We start from the raw sequence: 20,912 nt of genomic DNA, 5'->3' as shown, positions 1-20,912 counted from the left end.
GGCCCCGTGCACGGCCAGACCTCCATGCACATCAAGGCCAAGTGTCCATAAACAAAGATGCGTACAGGTGCATGCTGCACACCTGCATGCGTGAACAAAGGTGGAGGAACACGCACTTAGGATCATGCCAATGCTCATGTACCCCACCCACACACATGTACATGACAATACACACACATGCATGCTTGTAAGGGGGTTTGTTATCAGATGGAATAAAGGTGATCCAACACAGACAACTAAAGGGGATCCAAAAAAAACAACAATAAAAAAGAAATGTGCATTCACACACAAACACACACACACACACACACACACAAAGAGCCCCAGCTAATCTCATCGCACCAGAAGGGATATGCCTGGCAGACAAAACCTTCACTCTCTTTCAGTCTTAAAACCCAAGGAGAGTTTTTTTTGTCTGTGTGTGTGTTTGTGTAAACCCCCGATTTACACAAAAACAAGTTTGAGGCCTGCGTTCTGCGAGGCTAGAGTGTGTTCTCTAACTGCCACCGACAGTCCCTAATACAGATGCAAACACACTTCCAAGTAAATGGCATAATGAGTCATTAGAAATGGCCTTTCACAGAAAGGGAAAAACAAGGACAGAAACAGAGGCTTCGATTTATGTGTGTGTATGTCTGAGCATGAACTGAATATAAATTGGTAGAAGCATTAAATATTGAGCAGAAGAAATATTCCCAGGCCTGTCTTTGCTTATATAACAGCATTGGCATGATCCACATAAAGGGGAATGGGCATGTTATGAGGCCTGCACTTCTTGGCACAAATGCACAGAGATGCAGTGTGTCTGCCTCCCACAGATACTTAATTAGATCACAAAGCTCTTTTAAATTTCCTCTCAACTCCAGAGCATCTGCATATATTTCCTGTATGTGTCATGACTTAACGCATGAAAGTCAGCACTCACACAGAATTCCTACACTGTATTTTAAGCCTATGGTGTATACCGAGCCTAATAAATATTGCATGCGATTAACACAGCTATGAAACTGGAGAACCAGTCATCCAGACACAAAATACGAAGCCTCTCCATTCATAATGCATTTAAGATGAAATTTATGAACTTGGAGAACTCCTGTTCCAGTCCTAACATGGCAGGGAACATTATGTTTCTGCGGCCGCTCTCAGACTCGCTCATAAGGCAGTAATATCTCGACAGAGGACCTCAAAGGAAAACACTCTCTTTGGCAAATTAGCTCTTTGATCAACGAACCATTGCTCCACAAGAAGTCTGGTTTTCCCCTTTGTGTGCTCGGAATTTACCTTAAAAAAAAAATGGTGCTCAGAGCGCTCATGCCGTCCACTGAATTTAAAAAGTTGTAGTAAAACAGCAACACGCACCAGTGGATTCATAGACCGGAGGGGTGGGATTAACAGATATTTCTTTCTTTTAGTACTGACAGAAATATGTAAGCTACTATGAGAATTGAAAATGGTCAAGTACTAAAAACTGGGTTTGGATTTGGACTCATATTTGTAGCCAGTCATAAAATATACAAGGTGGTTCAACTTTTATTAGTCTTCCCATTAAATAATCATAAACAGGTTATGCAAATTACCACCATCTTTTAGCTGGTAAAATATGCAATGGGTAGTACATTTGCTCAATTGCTGGTAAAAGGACACATTTTATTTTGCTAAAACTGAACAGTCACCAGTCATTAGCCATTAGCCTGTTGATGGTTAATGGCTGTAGCATCAATATAAAGCTCCACACAATTGTTCTATTTTCTGACAACCAGCAGATCATACAGGGCTTCCCTGCATGTTATGATTATTTTAAAGTGTATATTCTTGTTTCTTTTGGTTTCCATCGGAGGGAAGAACACCAGCAGGTCCCCTAATGACTCTATCATTACCTTTGATTTTTGTCACACATGAATATACTGCACATCCTCTCTCTGTCTATAAATGACTCAAATCCTAGGGAAAACACTTGAATGAAAGTGGGTAAACCATGCAAAGATAAATGAGGAGGGATGGAATTAAATAGGGCTGCTACATAAAATACTAACAATGTCAATTTCCAACAAAACCACAAAGCGAAGAACAGAAAGACATGCTAACTATAGAACACCCAAAGCAGTATGCTCATTACATTTTTAATAGAAGGTGACTACAAAGGAGTGGTGGCATTTACCGCGAAATAATACGGCAGAGACCAGATGACTAGGATTTATGAGAAACAAAATTAGAAAAATGACGCTGTCCTTAAGGTGCAAAGCTCTCTGCAATCCAGGCACTATGCAGAGCCCTTTATCATCTCGAGTCATTTGCAAGGGAGCTCACACACACACACACACACAAACCTCAGAATCAAAGGCCAGTGCACTGTATAACAACACTTGCAAATTCATGTGGCTATTGCACTTTTTTTTTTAAAGGAGATCAGTATTCAGGACATTCAAACGCTGTAATAGCACTCGCATGGACAAACACTCCGCTAAATTAGTGAGATATTCAATGCATATCTATTTATTAATCCAAGGTTTTACTATCCCAGTGTGGTCCAGTCCCCCGAGGAGTGTTTTTGCCTGCACTGTTAACAAAACAGAAGAGATCTGGTAGCTCAATGGGGCCTTCTAGGCTAAATAAAAGATGAGCACGTGTGTAGCCAAGTATGCAAAAGGTTTACATTAACTATGCCGAGCTAATTACCTGGCCTGGTCAACAGAAAAGACGGCCTCTGCAAATTACAAGACTTAAGAATAATGAGATTTCAGAAAGCTAAACGGCCCAGGGAGTGGCGTTTGTAGTGAATTGGCTGCTGGCTGTGAGAAGCCAGATGGCATATATGGATCTATAGGAGGCTGTTTGTGAGACAGGCGCTGGAGAAAGACATTAAATATCAGGAAAGGACACATGAAAGGCAGGAGAATAAGAAAAAGGGAAGACGCTAGGAGAGCACGAGATAAGAAGGGAGAACCCAGGAGAGCTCAAGTCAAATGAAGCGATAGGAGAAAAAATATACAGCTGAAAGGATGCAGTGACGAGAACAAGAAAGCAATGAGGGGGAAGTGATAGAGAGAAAGAGGAGGACACAGGCATAGTCCTATATTAAAACCTACAAATCCTCATCACGTTTTTGTTTTGTCAGCTTAACACACCTATACTGTAAGTTATCCATTAATCAAATCAAAATACAAATTTCGACTCGTACCAGAGGGTTGGAAAGGAGGTGCTTTCCCCCAAAACAAGCACATCGATCATTGGTGTAATCAACCATACATATAAACTACATTAAGCTGAACATGGTGTTTGTTATGGATAGTCCATGTCTTGTGGATCAATAATAGCACACCTAAATAACAAGATACAAAGATTACAGAGAGGCTAGCAGCTCTGTTAGGCTGTACTGCGACACAGCTGTGCTACGAGCTAAATGCTATCGTTAAGCTAGAAAATTAAAATGCTAACATGCTGATGATTTATAAAGTCTACCATGTTCACCATCTTAAGGTTTTAAGGGGTTCACCAAAATAAAACAATTAATCCTAAGGGGGATTTGACAGTACCCCATGTAAAGTCAATCCACCATATACCTGTTGAACCTCGTGTTGGTGCTGGTGGTAAATGTGTAACCACCATTGCAACCAAAGCTAAATGGATAAATTGTCTGGGAACTATGAATGAATGTACCGATCAATTCAGTACAAGTTGAGATATTTCATAGTATTGCTGAAAAAGGAGGTTAGGGAGTCAGTACAACCAGAAGGATCCAACATCCCCTTTGTAGCCTAGCTCAACTTGAGATCCCATCTCAGGGTTAACCTTAAAAAACGTTTAGAGGCTAATTTACTGCCAAGCCTCTGAATAGATGTTTATGATCCTTTATGCCTTTCACTGGCAGACATTTTCACTTTCCTCTTAATAAAATAAATAAATGAATGGCTGAATACGGGATGTTTTCGATCGATTCATACACAACACTTCAAGAGTAGAGCAGTGGACCTATGCTCAGGGGGTTCAAGCACTTTTTTACTTTCATGTTTTAGAGCAAACACAATTTTCCCAGTCAACACTAGATTATAAATTGTTGTCCAAGTGAGTCTTTGCTATGCTAATGTTTACATTGCACTAGGCAAGTTTTAATTGTGATAATATAAGACCCTTAAGTAAGTTTGTGTAGAAACCTTTGTGTACAACAGATAAACAGTTACAAGTCTTTACATTAGCCATAATCACTGGGATTAATTATAGATAGGCCATGATGAAAGACACTCAGAATACAGATAGAAATCAAAACATTGCTAAGATCTTCCGTTTTAATAAATAAACAACTTTTCTGCAAGAGTTGGTGACTGCAATCTTTGTCTCTATCAGACAGTAAAAGTAAAACTTGCGGCAGGTCAGAGGAGCCGTTGTTTACTGAACTCAAGTCACAGGATTTCTTGGCAATGAAAGCATTATACAGTAACCTGCTGCTGCTACATTTGCTGCCAAAGTGCTTTAACAGAAATTGCACAGTCGGGCTTAGCCAGGGAATTCACACTTTGTTTTTTCCGCTGCAGCTGCACAAAAGATGGACCAAAAAACTCAAGGGTAATTTGATTAATAAGCAACCAATGAGATCGTTTTGCAGGCAGCACTGACGCCATGGCTGGTTGTGTGTGTGTGTACATACCTGACCAGTGTCCGGTGGTGGCCCCGGCGCGGTCGGTGCAGGTGTTACTGACGGGCAGGAAGACGGTCTCCCAGCCGCCGGGGGCGTAGCGCCAGTTGTGGGACTCCAGGATGAGCGTGCGCTGCGTGCCGTAAGCGATCATGAAGCAGTAGACGACGTGGTGGAGCTGGCAGCCGTAACCGCAGCCCTTATTGATGTTACACACCAGCTTTCTCGCCTTGCTGCAGTCTGGAGGGTTCTGGGGGGAAAAGAGGGAGGAATGTATCAACATTTTGTATTGCTTGACCTTCTTCTTCTATCTCTCAAAGCCCTGCTCTCTGACTTGTAATAACACATGGCTGATATTGTTTTCTTTGTTCCCTTTGCCTGTCTGTCTCATATTCCACTTGGCTCTAATTTCATACCTGTTCAATCTTTTTCATGGTTTGTCCCTCTCTCTTTACCTGCCAGTTTTTCATTTCGTTTCTCTCTCAATGACGGCATTGGAAAGTCTTCTTTACCATCTTCTTTCGGCTTCTTTTTTCCGCATATTTTTAAAGTTAAAAACTGGCTATTTCTCATGGTAGAAAGCACGGTTTATGTAACACAAGTCTGATATTTATGTGCACAGTTAAAAACACATCAATCAGCCACACCATTGCATTTATCTTCAATGCTATGAATATGGGGGCTGTGGTTTATTTCAAGTGCTGCACACACACACTGTGCTGGAGCTGTAAATATTCACAAGCGTATGAGGCTGAATTGGTAGCTGGAAAATGCACAATTTACTGCTGTTTGAGTTACATTTGCTAAAGATTACTGAGCCACAGCAACATAATAAGATATCTACAAATATGTATTTGCGACAAGCTTTTTTAGGATGTTATCACTTGTCAGTAGAAAGTAATCGAGTGACATTGCTGGGGGAAGTTAGAGATTATTGATGGATGGATAAATTATTGGGTGTTTTCCTGGGGTTTGTTGACAATTAGAAGACTAAAGAAATCCCCAGAGTTATCCTTTAATATGTCTTCCTTCTTAATCTCGTTTGAGTTCCTCTTCTGTCTCCCTGCTCTTTTCATTGCTCTTATTATTTTTTCCCTTCAATGTTCTCCCATCTTTTCTCTCCGAAGCTCTCCCTGCCTTTTCTTTTTGTTCTGTCTCCAATTCCCCGTTCCACTCTCATATCATAAATTAGCTTGATATCATACATAGTCTTGACGGGAAGAATACCAAATGAGAGGCACTGGGGGGAAAAAACAAAGATTTCTTGTTATTGCGCAAAAAATAAGAAATGGAAGCCCAACAGAGTGACACATGCTGGGTTGTCAATGGGTTGCCGGGCGGTTTGTGATTTGCTCGGCAGCCGGTCTGAGCGACTCCGCAACGCTCGTGCCACCCAGCTTCCTAAACAGCAATTACGGGCTGATGGGAGTGTTTTCCTCATTAGGCTGCTGCAGCTGTGGATGGTTCACAGTAATCAGGCCGCGCGGCACCCACCGGCTAACGCTGCCTATCACACACTCGCAGGAGAGGGAAAGGAAGAGAGGGAGGAGGAGGACAGGGGAGAGGAAAATAAATGAGAGAATAGAAAAAAAAGAATATGAAATGAGAAAAAGAATAGAGGCAAAGGAAAAGAGGGGCAGTGAGAAGAAGAGAGCAGGAAACGGATTACCACAACTGCTGTTCAATATCATGAGTACAGCAGCCATGGAGCTGACAGAACAAGCCTCACAGGTATTTCCCCGGAGTTACAGGCTGCCGGTTCACGACCAGCCCCAAAGGTGTAAGCTAACTTACTGCCCTAATAATGTACAACGGCGTCCTGACAGGAGAACTCGTGTTAAGCTTTTTCTTTTGGATGAGCTCTGCATCATTGCCTGCATGATATCAACGTGTCGTATGAGCCTCGTGGCCCCCGTCGGATCCCTGGCTGATAATGATGAGGCTGGAATGACTCCGACGCGCAGAGAGACTCGGTTCAAGGATAATGACGGCGGATGCGTGCTCAAAGGCAGCCTCTGAGTACCGCTCTGTGCAGCAGGTTAAGTGCCTGTTTAAATGCTGTGCTTTTTTGAGTGTGAAACCTATAGGCAGTGGCGGAGTGATTCAGTTCAGAGAGACCACAGTGATATTGTTTATGTAGAGGAATACGGTGAAGAAGAATAGGAATAGATAAGCGGAATAGAGAGTCTAGCTCAGGTAATTATCTACTGTAATGCCCACATTCAAAAAACAGAGTGGAAAATTAAAGGACACTTGAAGATGTCTGAAGTAAAACTGGATTACATTTTGTATAGAGAATGTCTGTTTTGCTGCTCTCTGTTGCCAACGCTATCGAGCTCATTAAAATCTTGGACCCCTTGAGGGAAAGCCACCTGTAGAGCACAATTTGTGACACATTTGTTGCATGGAAAAGCAACAAGGTGTTATCAAAGGGGGCTGAGTAGTTTACTAGAGCATTATCATCTACAATAGCTGGACTGTCAAAGAGCTCCAGACAGAGAAAAGACACATTTTTATCAGAAAAACATGTCATTCTTTTTATTATTTCATCAAGATCTGCATCATATGTACCCCAGTTTTTGTACTTTTTAGTACCAGCAATGATTCTCATTAAGCATTATTCTGTATCTCTTTGTATAACAGATTTCATTCTTATTAGTGCTTGCTGAGCTTTCCTTTCCCTTTACTGGAAACAAATTGCTAATCCACACAGGGGATTTAAAGAAAAGGCATTAGCACACAGAGTATCTCAGTGGTAAAGCTTCAATAAACACTTTTTTTAAAGCTGTAAAGTCAACACTGACATATAAACTGAAGGAACATTGATACAAAATTGAAAGACATGTGTTTGTGCCATCCAACTGCACCCTCCTTTTTGGTGAAACATCTTTCTCATAAACGGTTAAAAGCTCTCCTTAAGCTGCTATCATCGTCGGTTACTTTTTGGATCCTTGCAGCTAGTTTACAGCTGGGTTTTAACCATATTATTTATGACAGCTGCCTGTTGCAAAAACAAAAGCTGTAAAGTCTAGGCCAGAAAACCTCAACAATGATCTGGGAGAAGCACTGCAGAGCTGAGGGGAACTGCAGAGTCAGGCGTTCATTCTTTTGGTTTCCTGACTACAAGCAAACCCATTCACCTGCTGCTGCTTCAGGGATTATAACTGGGCACGTTTGTTGAGTGACAGTTGAGCTTTGGGTTATGCGGTGAAAAAATGCCAAGGATCAAAGAGATGATCTTGCTCACTACCAATTAATTCCACCATGTACTGTAAAGGCTGAAATCTGGAGAAGCCAGCTATGTTCAGTGACTGTCGGGAGGGGACAGATGGAGCAGACGCAGGGATGGAGTTGGGTAAACCAAGAATGAAGGGAGAGGCTGGTGCATAAGGCAGAGAGAGAGAGAGAAACAGCAGGGGAGGAGGGTGGAGTCTGTCAGCGTGTGTACATATAGATGTGTGTGACAGAGATAGCCGACACACACAAACACAGGGCACCTCTTTGTGTACCGGCATGAGCATCAATCTTGTGGCTGTGCGTATGTGTGTGCTGATTGCTTGCGTAGGTGTGGGTGAATCCATCTGTGCGCGATGCGGTGTGTGTGATGAATTAGTGGCGGCAGCTGGTGGAGCGGTGTGATCCCTCAGCGGTGGTGACAGCAGCTGTTAGTGGTGCTGTCTCCGCCCAGCCAGACTGACTGGGTCCTCTTCATCAAACATACCGGCTCATTAATGCTGCGGGGCCCGGTGCCGCGGCCAACCGCCCCACCTTCAAAACCCGGCAGCACCAGAGCCGGTAGAGTGGAGCGGGGCGGCTGCGGGTGAGTGTGTGTGTTGTCGCTCCCAGGGTTGTGTGTGGAGCTTTAAACATATGGGCATCAGAGTAAATAAATGTGTCTGTCTTTGTGCAGCGTAGACGTTTTTGCATTTCTGCATATGCATGTCTGTCGATCTGTCGTGTGTGTGTGTGTGTGTGTGTCACCTAACCGCTGACAGGCAACAAGAACCCTACTTGTCAAATGCGACTGCTGAGACAGACGGTCTGCTATCACACCCCTCACCTGCTCCTCTAGAAAGCCATGCTGACAGTTATCGATGATGCAAATGAGACTAGGGAGAGTGAAAGTTGAAATGAATATGCACAGTTGTACCTGTGAGGGGAAACATTGGCGTAAATGTTTGCACGTCGGCAAGTCGGTGTGTGTGTGTGTGATTGAGAGAGGTGTGAAGGTAGATACCTGTAGGTAGGTGATTCTGTTCTGGACCAGATCCGACAGGTCTTTAGCCTCCTTTATCCTCCACTCGCCCACTCCGTCCGCCTGGCTGAGGTAGTACAAGTCTGTCATGATGGACCTGCAGACACAGACACGATTCAAATATTATTATTTCGTTTTATTATATCAGTAAATTATACTACAGAAAAACGCTGTGAGATTTTGCATAATGTACAACCCAGAGAACATACACGCACATCATTTATTGAGTCAAGGCTGTTAAAATGTAACGACTTAATAGAATTACAGACTGCTTTAGTTATGCATAAAGCAAAAACAAGAATACTACCAGAAAATATAAAAAACATACGTGTTTTAATCTCAGAGGATGAGTATCGCAGGAGAAAAAAGTTGGAATTGACGAACGATTTAAAGGGCTGTATTTACATTTTGAAGTTAAAGAAAATGTATAAGAAAAAGTAATCAGACAATATGCAGTAGACTTTTCATTGTGTTCTGGTTTTGTGTTTCTGTAGGTATTTGTAAGCAGTTTGGACTGACAGAATATAGATTTTTTATTTGACTTTTTTTATGGTTATTTCATTTTTGGTTGTTATTTTGTTTTAAGAAGGGGCAGGTAATATACGATGTTGCTTATACCCTCCACCATGTGCTGTAAAATGTGTGTTAAGTGCACATGTTTTGTTTTAAAATAACTGCCAGGTGTGGAATGAATGAATAAATAATAAATGTATTTAAAATAATAGGCTGAAAGGAGACACTGCTTCCTACACCATCTATTGGGAGCTGTTTTTGAGATTTTTGTAATAAACTGTGTAATAAATCAGTGTTATCTACAATCCAATCCTCATGAAAACTATGAACATTGCCCTGACTGCCAACGAGAAATAAAAGCAGCCTCTGTTTCATATTCAAACAGCAAAACTGCATCTTTGAGAAGTTGGTAATCAACACCATTTGAAACGAACTCTAAGTTACTTAAGACCCAATTGTTAGGACATACATATCACTTTTTCTCGCCTTACAATTCACAGTATCTGGACATTCCCAGAGAAATTGCACTGCACCACATAAAAAAATATTTACGTTCTCAAAAACGACCTGATGTCCTTATGACAACGCGTCAATAACTCTACTAGCCTTGCTTTGTAAAGCGCTTCATCGCATAGCAGCCACTTAAGTTTTGTGGCAAGAACTCATTAACAAGTTCACGGTCATGATGCAGTTAGAAGGAAAACCAGAGAGAAAACTTCTCAACGGCGTTTGTATTCAACGCACCGCACCGATCGATCGGCAGGTTTTCAGTTCACACACAGAAATGTATACAAACACATTTCAAAGGCTGCGTTTGGACTCGATATAAAAACAGCAATACTAATCAGATCTGTGTGTCAATATGTTGCATAGAGCAGAGAGCACATGCCATCAGCTCTAATCACGTGATGTATCACAAACATAAACATATACAAATGTGTTTAAATGTGAGATTCAAAATGTGATAAACACACATATAGGACATGAGTCGCTTCCCTTTCTGACTACAGATGCTAATGATTGATATGTGAAGCATAAAGCATGCTGTTGGTTTTCTTCCTTTATTTCGGGCGGTTTGGAGTTACTGCATTTTGATCATACTGCTCTCTTTAGTAAATTATACATGTTAGGTTCAGGGTTTTTCTTTTCAGATTTAAGAGGATGTTTTACATTCAGTTTTTCTTATAAGACTGCTCTGACATCACAAATCCATCAGCAGGACATTTTGAACAAACAGGATTTTTACATCAACATGATCATCCAAAATCAGACATCCCACCCGGTTATATCATCGCATATCAATATCAAAATATGAAAGGACATGCACCACCATATCACACCCCTCTACTTTAATATGGCTACAAGTTATGCTGGCATGATCTTGACCAAGTGAACTTACATATTTTATTCATCTTGCATAAAATACTTGCATATCTATCCTGTCTGGGACCCGTTTTTCTTTTTTCGAATCAGGATACACATACAGACATTTATTATCCTCACTTCTGTGATTCAACAACCCTCCAGCAGGTAGATTGTGAGGTTCCCACAACATGACATACTGTAGGGCTTAAGATATAAAACATCCAGCAGCAGATGCTAGCGGCATACTGTGAGTTAGCATTACCAGGGCTCATAATGCTTTCAGGATGTTTATAAAAAATAAAAAAGAGTTGTTTTTGTCAAGCTGACTGACGACTGCGTCTTTCTGGTTGTTTAGCTCTGTTTTGGATTAAGTCTGCCATCTGCACGCCTCTGACAGCGAATTTGTGTCTAGTCACACACTGCCAGATATCGTGACCATCCACTTACAAACATGCTGAAGAGTTCTGATACTTGCAGCTAAGGGCAGATGCAAACACATCTCGCACACACACTTAAGCAAGCTTAATTTATTACTCACTTCTTTGACCCAAATCAGTCAAATCCTGTGTGACTGAGAGTTCTTATGCATATATTCAGTAGCGCAGGCAAAGATAACAAACACACAGCAGATAAACGGCCCGTCTCCACAGTGTGAACAGGGCCTTTCTCTAGAAACAGGACAGAATCACTACTCATTGTTCAACTGTTGAAGCTGGAACCGCAATGTGTGAATGGGTGTCAAACTCTCTACCAGAAGCACATGGGGGAACAATCACCACCCCTTTGTGGGGAGTAAAAGCTAACCTGACTGTCTGCAAAATCCCCAAAATACAGACAAGGGATCAGGGACAAGGGATTTTGCAGCAGCAAACGGGAACACCTCACAGGCTTTATGTTTTGGGCGGGTGTGTATGGTCTCCTGTGTATCTAAAATGTGTACAGGCATATGTGAAGAGGGTGGGTTTCCCCGGTGATTCTGATTGGCTAAGGCTAGTTTCAGACTTACATTACAACGACAATTTTACCAGGAAATGTAAAGCAGAGGAAGGCCAGAAAGGAGGCCTATAACAGACTGTTAGATGTGAGTCACCATGAGTTTACCAACTTTGAAACCAAACCCCTGGCTTATGTGTTATGTTGCAAAATATACAGTTTTGATTGATTTATGGAATAGCTCTACATTTGGGGAAATACTCTCTTAAATACTAGTTTTCTCCATCTTTCTTTCTTTGTTTTTAATATTATTTAGCTGACACTTGAATCCCAAGGACACATGCTCTTCAAAACCGTTGATATGCCTACCGGAGCAATGGGGTAAGGTACCTTGCCCAAGGAGACCTCCACATGTTGACTGCAGAGGATGAATGGCAGATCAGTGCATTAACGCCCTGAGGGACAGCATAAGATTTACTACACATATGTTTGTAGTTTCACTTGTGGGTTTAAAGTGTGTGAATGTTTAATGCGAATATAGGTTCAAGCTAAAACTTCCATTCATGAGCTTTTGTGAAACTGTGATACTCATATCATAACATTTCCATCAGCAGTCTGCAAAGTAATCATGGAAATGTAGAGGTTGAACACTCACATAGTTTCCGGAGTGCTTTGAGAACCTTCAAACTTCAAACTGATTAGATTATTTTTGTTTAATTTAAGAGATTGAGCTTGGAGTTGGTATCAACAGACATTGTGATGTGGTGTTTTACAAACAAATACTGTACATAACAGAAACACCTTCAATAGTTTTGGTATGCACTGTTTTGTAGATGCAGATGTGTTCACTTCCTGTTGCTGACATTTGAACTTTGAGCAGTGTGAGCTTTTCCCTTTCTGCTAACCACATGATTTCATACCAGGTGTGAAAGTTGGTGAAACTGAGAGCTTTCATAACGCACTGATCGTGGTTGAAAAGGCAGCGGGTTAGTATTTGCATTTTCAATGTGCTTTATTTTTTATAATAGTTGAGAAATGTTAGTGACAAGGACGTCACCCCTTTTCCCGAGCAGAATTTAAACGAGAGAGTGGGGCATTTATTCCAGTCAGACATTTTACTGCTTTTTCCACCTCTGCCCCTTTCTGTGCTGTTCTCGCAGCCTTTGCCTGCAGCACACCGACAGAAAGCTGGGGGGCTCAGATGGAGAGTGAATGCAAGTGAAGGTCTGTGACTGTACGTGTGTGTGTACGGGGTGAAGAATCAGTCTTTGGAAAGCTGCTTAGGCAGCAATGAGTAAGACAATGGGGCCTGTAAGCCACTTCAGCAGGATTACAATGAACCACTTGGCTCTGTGACATCAGGCCTTACTTCATTCAGCCGTGTGGAAGCTGGCCAAACAGACAAAGACAGTGCATCCATGACCTTTGCCCTTTGTTTCTTAGCAACCCCCACCAATGCTGCTTTTTTCAGTTGAAAGTTCTCCTTTCAACTGTGTCATCTTTTACCATCAGTAGGCTGAGCTGGTAAACAGGAGACTGAGGTTTTAATCAACACTGAATGACGTCAGATAAAAACACTGTATTCTGCGGTTTGTCTCATACAGAAGACCATTATCACCACCAACATCGACCTTTGGTGGACTGATTAGGTTTTTAAACTTAAAGATGAGAAAAAAAATGTATGAATGTGATATGGTAGAAACACAGACTGGTTGAAAGTAATTTTTGATAATGATAGATTTGTCAAAACTATTCTTTCAATATATTTCATGATCACAAAGAGCTTAGAACAGCTAACATGTAAAAAGCAATGGATACATGTTCCAAATGTTTCATTACTTCTGCAGTTTCTGAAATCTAACGTACTCAGGAACACAAACACTGTAGCATTCAATGGCAATTTATGTGTACTTGAGAGTCTGATACTCTGGGTTTTAATCACTTCCAATCAGTATTGAGGTTAAATAACAAGGCCTGAGTACCGCATACCAAGTGGGCAGGTAAGAAGCTCTGTAAGTGATTTTTCAGAACATCAGTTTCAACACCAGTCTTTAGGACAACTACAGCATAAGGGTTTATAAATAATAATAGAATAAATCCTTGAGGAATTTGTGTCCTTGATGAGAGTCTGTTAAGTTGAAGAAAACAGCACACAGAGAAAACAAACAAGCTCATTGTATGGTGAGTTTGCAAAAGGCAACTGTCAATGACTTTAGAGGGAGCTAACCTTGACAGACATAAGAACAACATGCATCAGTTTTTTTTCCCATAGATGTAATGGGTTTCGTTAAAATCATTTTAACACATTTTGAGATTTCAATAATCCCCATGCGCACCTCTCCTGGTGTCCCAGGTCCTGCAGGAGCGTGTCGGCATACTTCTGCCTCTCGCTGAGCTCAGCGTTGGCCAATTTCTTCACCTCGCTGCGAACAAAGTACCAGAACTCCTTAACGCCGTTCTCCACCGTCCTCCGCAGCTCCTCCTGTGTGGGCCCAGGGCCTGTTGGAAGGGGGGAGAGAAGAGGTGCGTGAGAAATGCTCGCAACAAAATGTAACAAAGATACTCTGCTGGCACCGGTATGATCTAAAACAATGAATCGATGACGTTAACTTCAAAGCATCAATGGTAACACGGCTGGAGGGACAATGTAGAAAGGATGTCATGAGCTCTGGGAGCATTGGAGGTAACGTCACAAAGCAAAGTTTTGGATTATAACTATTAAAATGTTGTCCTTTATTTGTGTCCCCAGGTGTTGCTTTGACCTCAATATGGTTCACTGTTGTCCCTGCCTTGTGGCGCTCATGTCTTTTCTCACACACTTCTAACAACAGGAAGGAACTCTACACCCCGCCCGACAAACAATGTGGAGTAACACAGCTGACTGCTCTGGTTTCTGCGGCAAGAACCCAAAAAAATTGAGGGAAAGGGTAGGACAGCCTCAAGCTGGAGAAGGAAGTGGTGTAGAGGGGAAGCCTGTTTTTACCGTCCCTATCTTACACTCTTTCTTCTCTCCTCTCTGAGTGGAAAAAAGCTGGAGGGTATTTTTAGCTTTTTCTCCCCCTGCGGCAAGATGGAAAGGATGACCCTGTGCTGCCCTCCACGCATGTGTGTCCTTTATTTTCTCTCTGTCCGTCTCTTTTCTCTCCTTTAAGCTGTCATTGGGGCATTCACACAGCTTCTACTTCATTCACACATTTCCCCACTCACCTGACAGTTCTCTTGCCCCTCTGACTGCTGCTTAGAGTGGTAAATACACACACATATCTCTGCCACCATCACCGCTCAGCGACAGCGAGTTTAAAGCCGGACTAGACTGAGATTCCAGCTGCAAGCGAAAGCTCACAAGAGCCGTCGACTGGTTTACACCATAAATAGTCAACCCCCGGACCATCAAAATCAATCCTTTCATATTTCCAAGCTCTGTGCCAAATCCTTCCCTGCAACCTTTTAACATAGCCCTGTCATGCTTACCATCTCCAGTTAGTTTCTGAAAGCTGTGGATCTTCTGTTTGGCTCTGGTTAGCTGGTCCTCCAGGGAGCGCAGTCTCCCCGCAGCCAGGGACCCGGCTTCTGCCTGACCCTCTGGTATCCTGGAGGAGGGAGACACAAGGAGGGGGAGGTGATGGGTGAGCATGTGTACACTGATAGAAGGAAAAAACGGTTTATTTCTATATTACTATTTTGTAATTTAGTTTGATATAATCTCCAAATAAAGGATATTAGAGAAGGAAATAACTGCAAAAAAGTTTTACATAGCAAAACAAATCCGCTGAAATTGCAAAACAACATCCCGGTAAATAAATAAATCCAATGGAAAAAATGATTCATATACATTGTACTAAGACTGCAGTGGTGCAAGAACACCACGGTTTACAGAAGAGTGTGTACAGAGGTAAGAAGCATGCCATTTAGCTTTAATGCAATCCTTTTTTTTTTAAAGCAGGAAAAGATAGACTTGTCCATGTCGATAAAACCAGTTTGACCCATGGACCAAAGTAAAAATTAGCTAACAGGTAGAAGTATTGTCCATTTTTGAATCAACATAGGCCAAATTTCCAACAGCGCAGCTAAGGTTAGCTCATGAAGAAACCAAAACACAGTTGGCTCTTTTAACTGTATGTTGGCAATCAATATTTGGCATAAGTCCTGCTGATTTTACTACCTTAGGCCCCTTATCTAACACATCTAAAGGAGTTTAGGTGTGAAATGTAGGATTTTTCTGGGGAGGGAGCCAAGACCACTAAGCAATTATGTTGTTCGCTCCCCAGTGTTAGAACATAACCATGTGCCCGTGCCGAAGCCGCAGTGCAAAAATGTGCAGGGTTTTTCACTACTAGTATTAATTGTCACTAACAAGGTGCTAAGTTCCAAGAAGCACTGAAAACATTTGTCATCCCAACCCAAACTACTTAGTCTAAGTCTGTAGTGTATCTTCCCAGTTGGATGTTTCTGGACATAGAAATTGCAGTTCGTTGAGCTGGGAGAGCTGACATCTTTAATGTGCAAAAGTGAAAAATCTTCCTGACTTTCTTAGACTGCGGAGCCTCTTGGAGCCCTGTCCCCGTTTATTTATTTTAAGCTCAACATTATGTACAAAGTACTGAATAATTTTTCCTCTTTGTGAGATCCAGAACAATACATCCAAGCCTTATATCCTGATCATTATCCAATGACTATTCTATTTACCAACTGTCACATTAAGGAGACAAGTGGTTTTTTAACGCCGTTTCTTTGTGACTTTGATTGAACAACGATACAAAAAGAGGGAAATTACTCGTTTTTCTCTTGACTTTGGTTGATGGCTCTAAAAATGACTGTTGTAATGTATTGCTGCACCATTTTTACTCTGTAATGGCTATTCAATTTAGTTGGTTAATTACATTAGTCAAAAGAAAAGGAGATTAAAAATAACTTTTAGCAAATAAAAAATGCAACTAATCAAAGCTGTTCAAGGGCAGTAAAAAGATTAAACATAATGTGTTGTTTTTTACTCAGAAAAATGATCAGCAGCCAAACTGGAAATCCCCTTTCATTATTTTTCAAACTGTTTTCTGATAGTGTTGCACCAGCCATGATGGTCCTAGTGTTTCTTATAAGTGTGAAGTAGGACTAATAACATTATACTAAATAAATGTAAAAAATGATGTGCATATGTCGCAAATAAAAACTATTATTCCCTTGGCACAACTAGATGAGGGGGTCAAGTAGTCCAGAAGGCCAGATTGCCATGGCAACTTGATGTTATCATGTCAAGGGCATGGCCGTAAGCACTCACAGCAAGTTTCAAGTCAATTGATGAGAGATTGGCTGAAAAATGATTTGACTTCCTGTCTTGGCGGCTTTGGTGTTGAATTTCATAGGCCGTGACGGACAAACAGTTACGAAAATATAAAAGCAAATGTGGTGTAAATTGGACAAAATTTGTGGACTGTGGAAAAATGTAAAGCCTTTCAATTAAATCCAATATGGCGGCCGCATCAATTAGGCTGACATGACAAGTTGCCATGCGTCGGCCTTAGGACCTCCCACAGTAGGCTATAAACAGACATATGATTTTTTGTTTAAGGCAAACTTATTAAGAATTATCAGGCAGAACATATTTTTGCTTATTGCAGCGCCTCTAAGCGGTCAAATGATGCACAAATGTTTGGAGTTACCAAGAACTGGGTGACCAGTTAATGTACCAAGTTTGGTTTAGATACATCAAAGCGCTGCTGAGATATTTGAACACTTCCTGTTTGGCGGCTTTGCCGCCGATTTCGATTGGCTGTGACGGGCAAACGCTTTCGCAAATCAAACCGCCATATAGATAGATTTGTGAGGCCTGGTCTGAAGATCACCTGTGCCAATTTTCATGAACATTGGACAAAATGTGTGGCCTGTGAAAACTTGTTAAAGTTTTTGACAAAATCGCATATAGCGCAAAATCCACTATGGCGGAAATTGACATCATCGGGTGCGTTGAACTCGTCTGGATCATTTTTGAGAATCAGGCATACAGTTCAAAAGTTACGTGCGTAAATGCAACTCCAACTTTGCCCCGTTGGTGGCGCTAGAGCGTCCAAAGCACTGACATGAAACTTGGTGAAAAGCATCATGGGACTGTCCCCAATCAGTGTGCCAAATCAAATAACTTTTTACCATATGGTTCTAAGGGCTGTCATAGAGAACCTAGCCAGAAGAAGAAGAAGAAGAAGAAGGGGAATAATAAGAAAAGGTAGAAACACTCGGGGTGCCTTGCAGCTTCGCTGCTTGGCCCCCAAAAAGCATCATAATTAAAGGATTTAGTAAATTAACAGCCCAAGTTGCTCATTATCGTCTAAATGATGTTTGGGAATCTTTTCAGTTCATTAAATGCCTTTCAAATGAATGTGATAAGTCATCTTTAAGTGCACATATGTTTACTGATCTGTGTTAAAACTGTGTTTTCAGTGTAAATTATGGCTCACCAATAAATACACAGATATAAATAAACATTTTTGCAGCTCTGTGCCGATGAACTATGAATAACTACAGCATGTAATGAAAACACAAAACGAGCACTCCGACATGCTCGGAACAAAAAGATCAAATCAGTCAAGGAGAAAAAAGGAGTTGCCACTAACATTATACCAAATCACTTCCCCTACATGAAACTATTAAAAAGGAATATGTTGGAATGCACAGGGGCATTGGCCAAGTGCTGCAGCGACCATGTTAATGAGTCATCAAGCCATGCAAACTCAATTTGCTCCCTGAGTGAGGAACATCAATCGCTGGCAGGCATAAAGATGAGACTTTTAAAGTTGCACAGCCCTCCTCGCTGCTATACCCCCCCCCCCCCCCGACTGTTCAAGCCTCGGTCCCTGGCCTCCCACTTCACTGAGCACTAACTGAGCGTTGTGCTTCAAAGCCATGGAAATAACGGAGGATAAGAAGGGAGGCTATGTTAACTCCTACGTTATGCGAGGATCAACCTTTCAATTCCTTTGCATCATGGGTATTTATATGTATATCTTAACGTCACGCTTTCTTTCTCTGTACAATCTGTGAAAGCCCATGCCAGCTGCCTGACACAGATCTCTGGAAATAAGACCCAGGTGCATTTCTTTCCAATAACCCTAACTCGAACCCTACTCTTTTTTTTTCTAATTCTGTTCAAACACTATTCAACAGGTTCTCCTAAAGGCCACACCCTAACCTGCTGGTAACACCCTTGTACAGGAAGTAGGACAATTTCCTAAGTGACATCATGTCCCAGAGGCTTTAAGCTATGCTAAAACTGTAGCATAAAGCAACACGATATCTCCTGAACAAGGCAGAGGAAATAGGTCACACCGGCAGAAGCTAATGAGTAGAGACGTGACACAGAGGTTATTCAACATGCTCCAAAGAGACATAAACTGCTGAGACAACAATGCTGGTGCAGGGAAAGCACAAGCTCCCCCAACAAAGATATGAAGATATAAAATACATCCAAACACTCAGTGGTATCAAAACCCACACCCAAACAGGAAGGAGGCAAACACCGTGCACAAATACGCAAATGATTACTGACGGTATCTCTAGAGGACCTGAAGCGGAGACTAGACAAGGCAGCCGGATTCAACAGCGTCTTAATCAAATGTTACAGAAGAGGTAACATGTTAGAAAAACTCTGACTAGGGGGGAGGCAGGGAATACTGTGGAGCGAAAGACAAGCAATGAAAGCAGGGGGTGATGAGACCCACTGGCACTAAGCACCTAGGCGGAGAGCAGGTGAGGTTCAGCATGTAACCCAGTTTCCTCTGAAATGCACCCCAGCTGTTGCTCCATTGGCTCCTGCCCCCGCACCCGGTAACCGTGGAGTTCACGGGGTGAGCAAGGCGGGGCAGCGCAGTTTGAACGGGGGAGGCCCGGGTGGCACTGCTGCGCATACATATTTCTGTGGCTAGATTGAATATAATCTGCTTGACTTCAAAAGGAAACATATGCGCTGACCTGGGAGGTGATGTGTTCTGGAAGGTGTAGATGAAAGCAGGCTACATGAATGCTATTTGCCCTCACATTATAAAAGAACATTTGATGTTCCCATACTCTGCATTTGTATATGCTCATGTGTGAATCACCACACCGTGATGCGCCAGCGTCTGGACTGTCTTGTTCCAGCCTTTCGTGCAAACTCACTTTGTGTTAAACAAACCGCTTGACTTCAATAAGTCAAGCTAATAAACCACAGGAATGTGCCAGTGGGAAAAAGGCAAGTAAACACTATAAATAGGCGGAAAAGTCTTGTCATTACCATGAAAAACCCACTACCACTGCTCGGAATCCTTGTAGGGATAATAATAGCAATAGTGCTTTCCACATATATATTGTAAGACTGCAGAATACCTCTTTGTGTTTTCACTACAGTACATGCCAGTCTTTGTGAGAATACTTCTGCATTGTGTCGAATCAGTTAATCTTGCCTCGACGTCTCCTTCCTCTGCTGTTCCCATGTTATTTCCACTGACTCGAACATTATTGCTCCCAACTAAACTGATTCTGAATGGTGCATTCTTGCCCTACATGCTTCATCGCCTCAGTACACCCGGAGCGAGCCAGCTCAGCTCCGAGCCCTACTTGACAGAGATGTCCTGACCACAGACAGCTCCCACAATGGAGTCAGTGTATGTGTGGTAGTAGCTCTTCCCTCGCCGGGCCCGAGCGACGGACGGGGGTCGATGGGAGTTCAGGTCTTGAAGCGGAGGCAGCATGTGGTTGGTGTGGCTGCAGTGGGTTAAAACCAGTACAGAGCGAATGCGTGCTCTTACAGTCTGCTGGTACGTTGGTGGACAGTGGCCTCACCTCCCTAAACTAAAGCATGTCTGTTTGTACAGTTTGAATTTGCATTTTTCTTGAACGATAGGGACCCAAATGAGGCAGATATATGCAAACCGTACAAGATTTCAGTTCACTGTGGACTCTTCTCATCCCCTTAGTCCTCATTTCCTCCCTGCTGCTCTTTGCTTAGTGCGGCCCTCATGCCATCCATCATGCTTCCCTCCTCTGCATCGTCCCCGCCCTCCCTTCATCCCTCTGTTGGCATGCCTGGGGGATCGATCAGGTCCTCATCGCTCAGCCCAGCTGTCACTCTCCCCCCTCGTTCACTCCGATGTCCCACCATCAGGCCGGCGCGTGTCATTGTCTCCGCAGGAGCCGTGGCATCCTGCCCGAGGTGACTGACAGCTGCAGAGAGGGCGGAGCCAGACAGAC

The 20,912-nt window shown here is 42.4% G+C and overlaps 1 protein-coding gene across 3 annotated transcripts in view; it reads right to left on the bottom strand.

The window, feature by feature from the left end:
* Positions 1-20,912, bottom strand: part of fut8b (fucosyltransferase 8b (alpha (1,6) fucosyltransferase)) — a 75,780-nt gene that overhangs the window by 9,684 nt on the left and 45,184 nt on the right. For all 3 annotated transcript variants that reach the window (XM_063901367.1, XM_063901368.1, XM_063901369.1), the window contains exons 3-6: positions 15,168-15,286; positions 14,033-14,195; positions 8,868-8,982; positions 4,643-4,880 (exon numbers count right to left, since the gene is read on the bottom strand). In XM_063901367.1, coding sequence (XP_063757437.1) covers positions 4,643-4,880; positions 8,868-8,982; positions 14,033-14,195; positions 15,168-15,286 — 635 coding nt within the window. The remainder of the gene's footprint in view (positions 1-4,642; positions 4,881-8,867; positions 8,983-14,032; positions 14,196-15,167; positions 15,287-20,912) is intronic.

The sequence above is a fragment of the Eleginops maclovinus genome, chromosome 15 (genome assembly GCF_036324505.1).
Source record: "Eleginops maclovinus isolate JMC-PN-2008 ecotype Puerto Natales chromosome 15, JC_Emac_rtc_rv5, whole genome shotgun sequence".
In the NCBI taxonomy this organism is placed as follows: Eukaryota; Metazoa; Chordata; class Actinopteri; order Perciformes; family Eleginopidae; genus Eleginops; species Eleginops maclovinus.
Note: the sequence above shows the minus strand (reverse complement) of the source record. Positions and strands in the feature narration are given on the sequence as shown.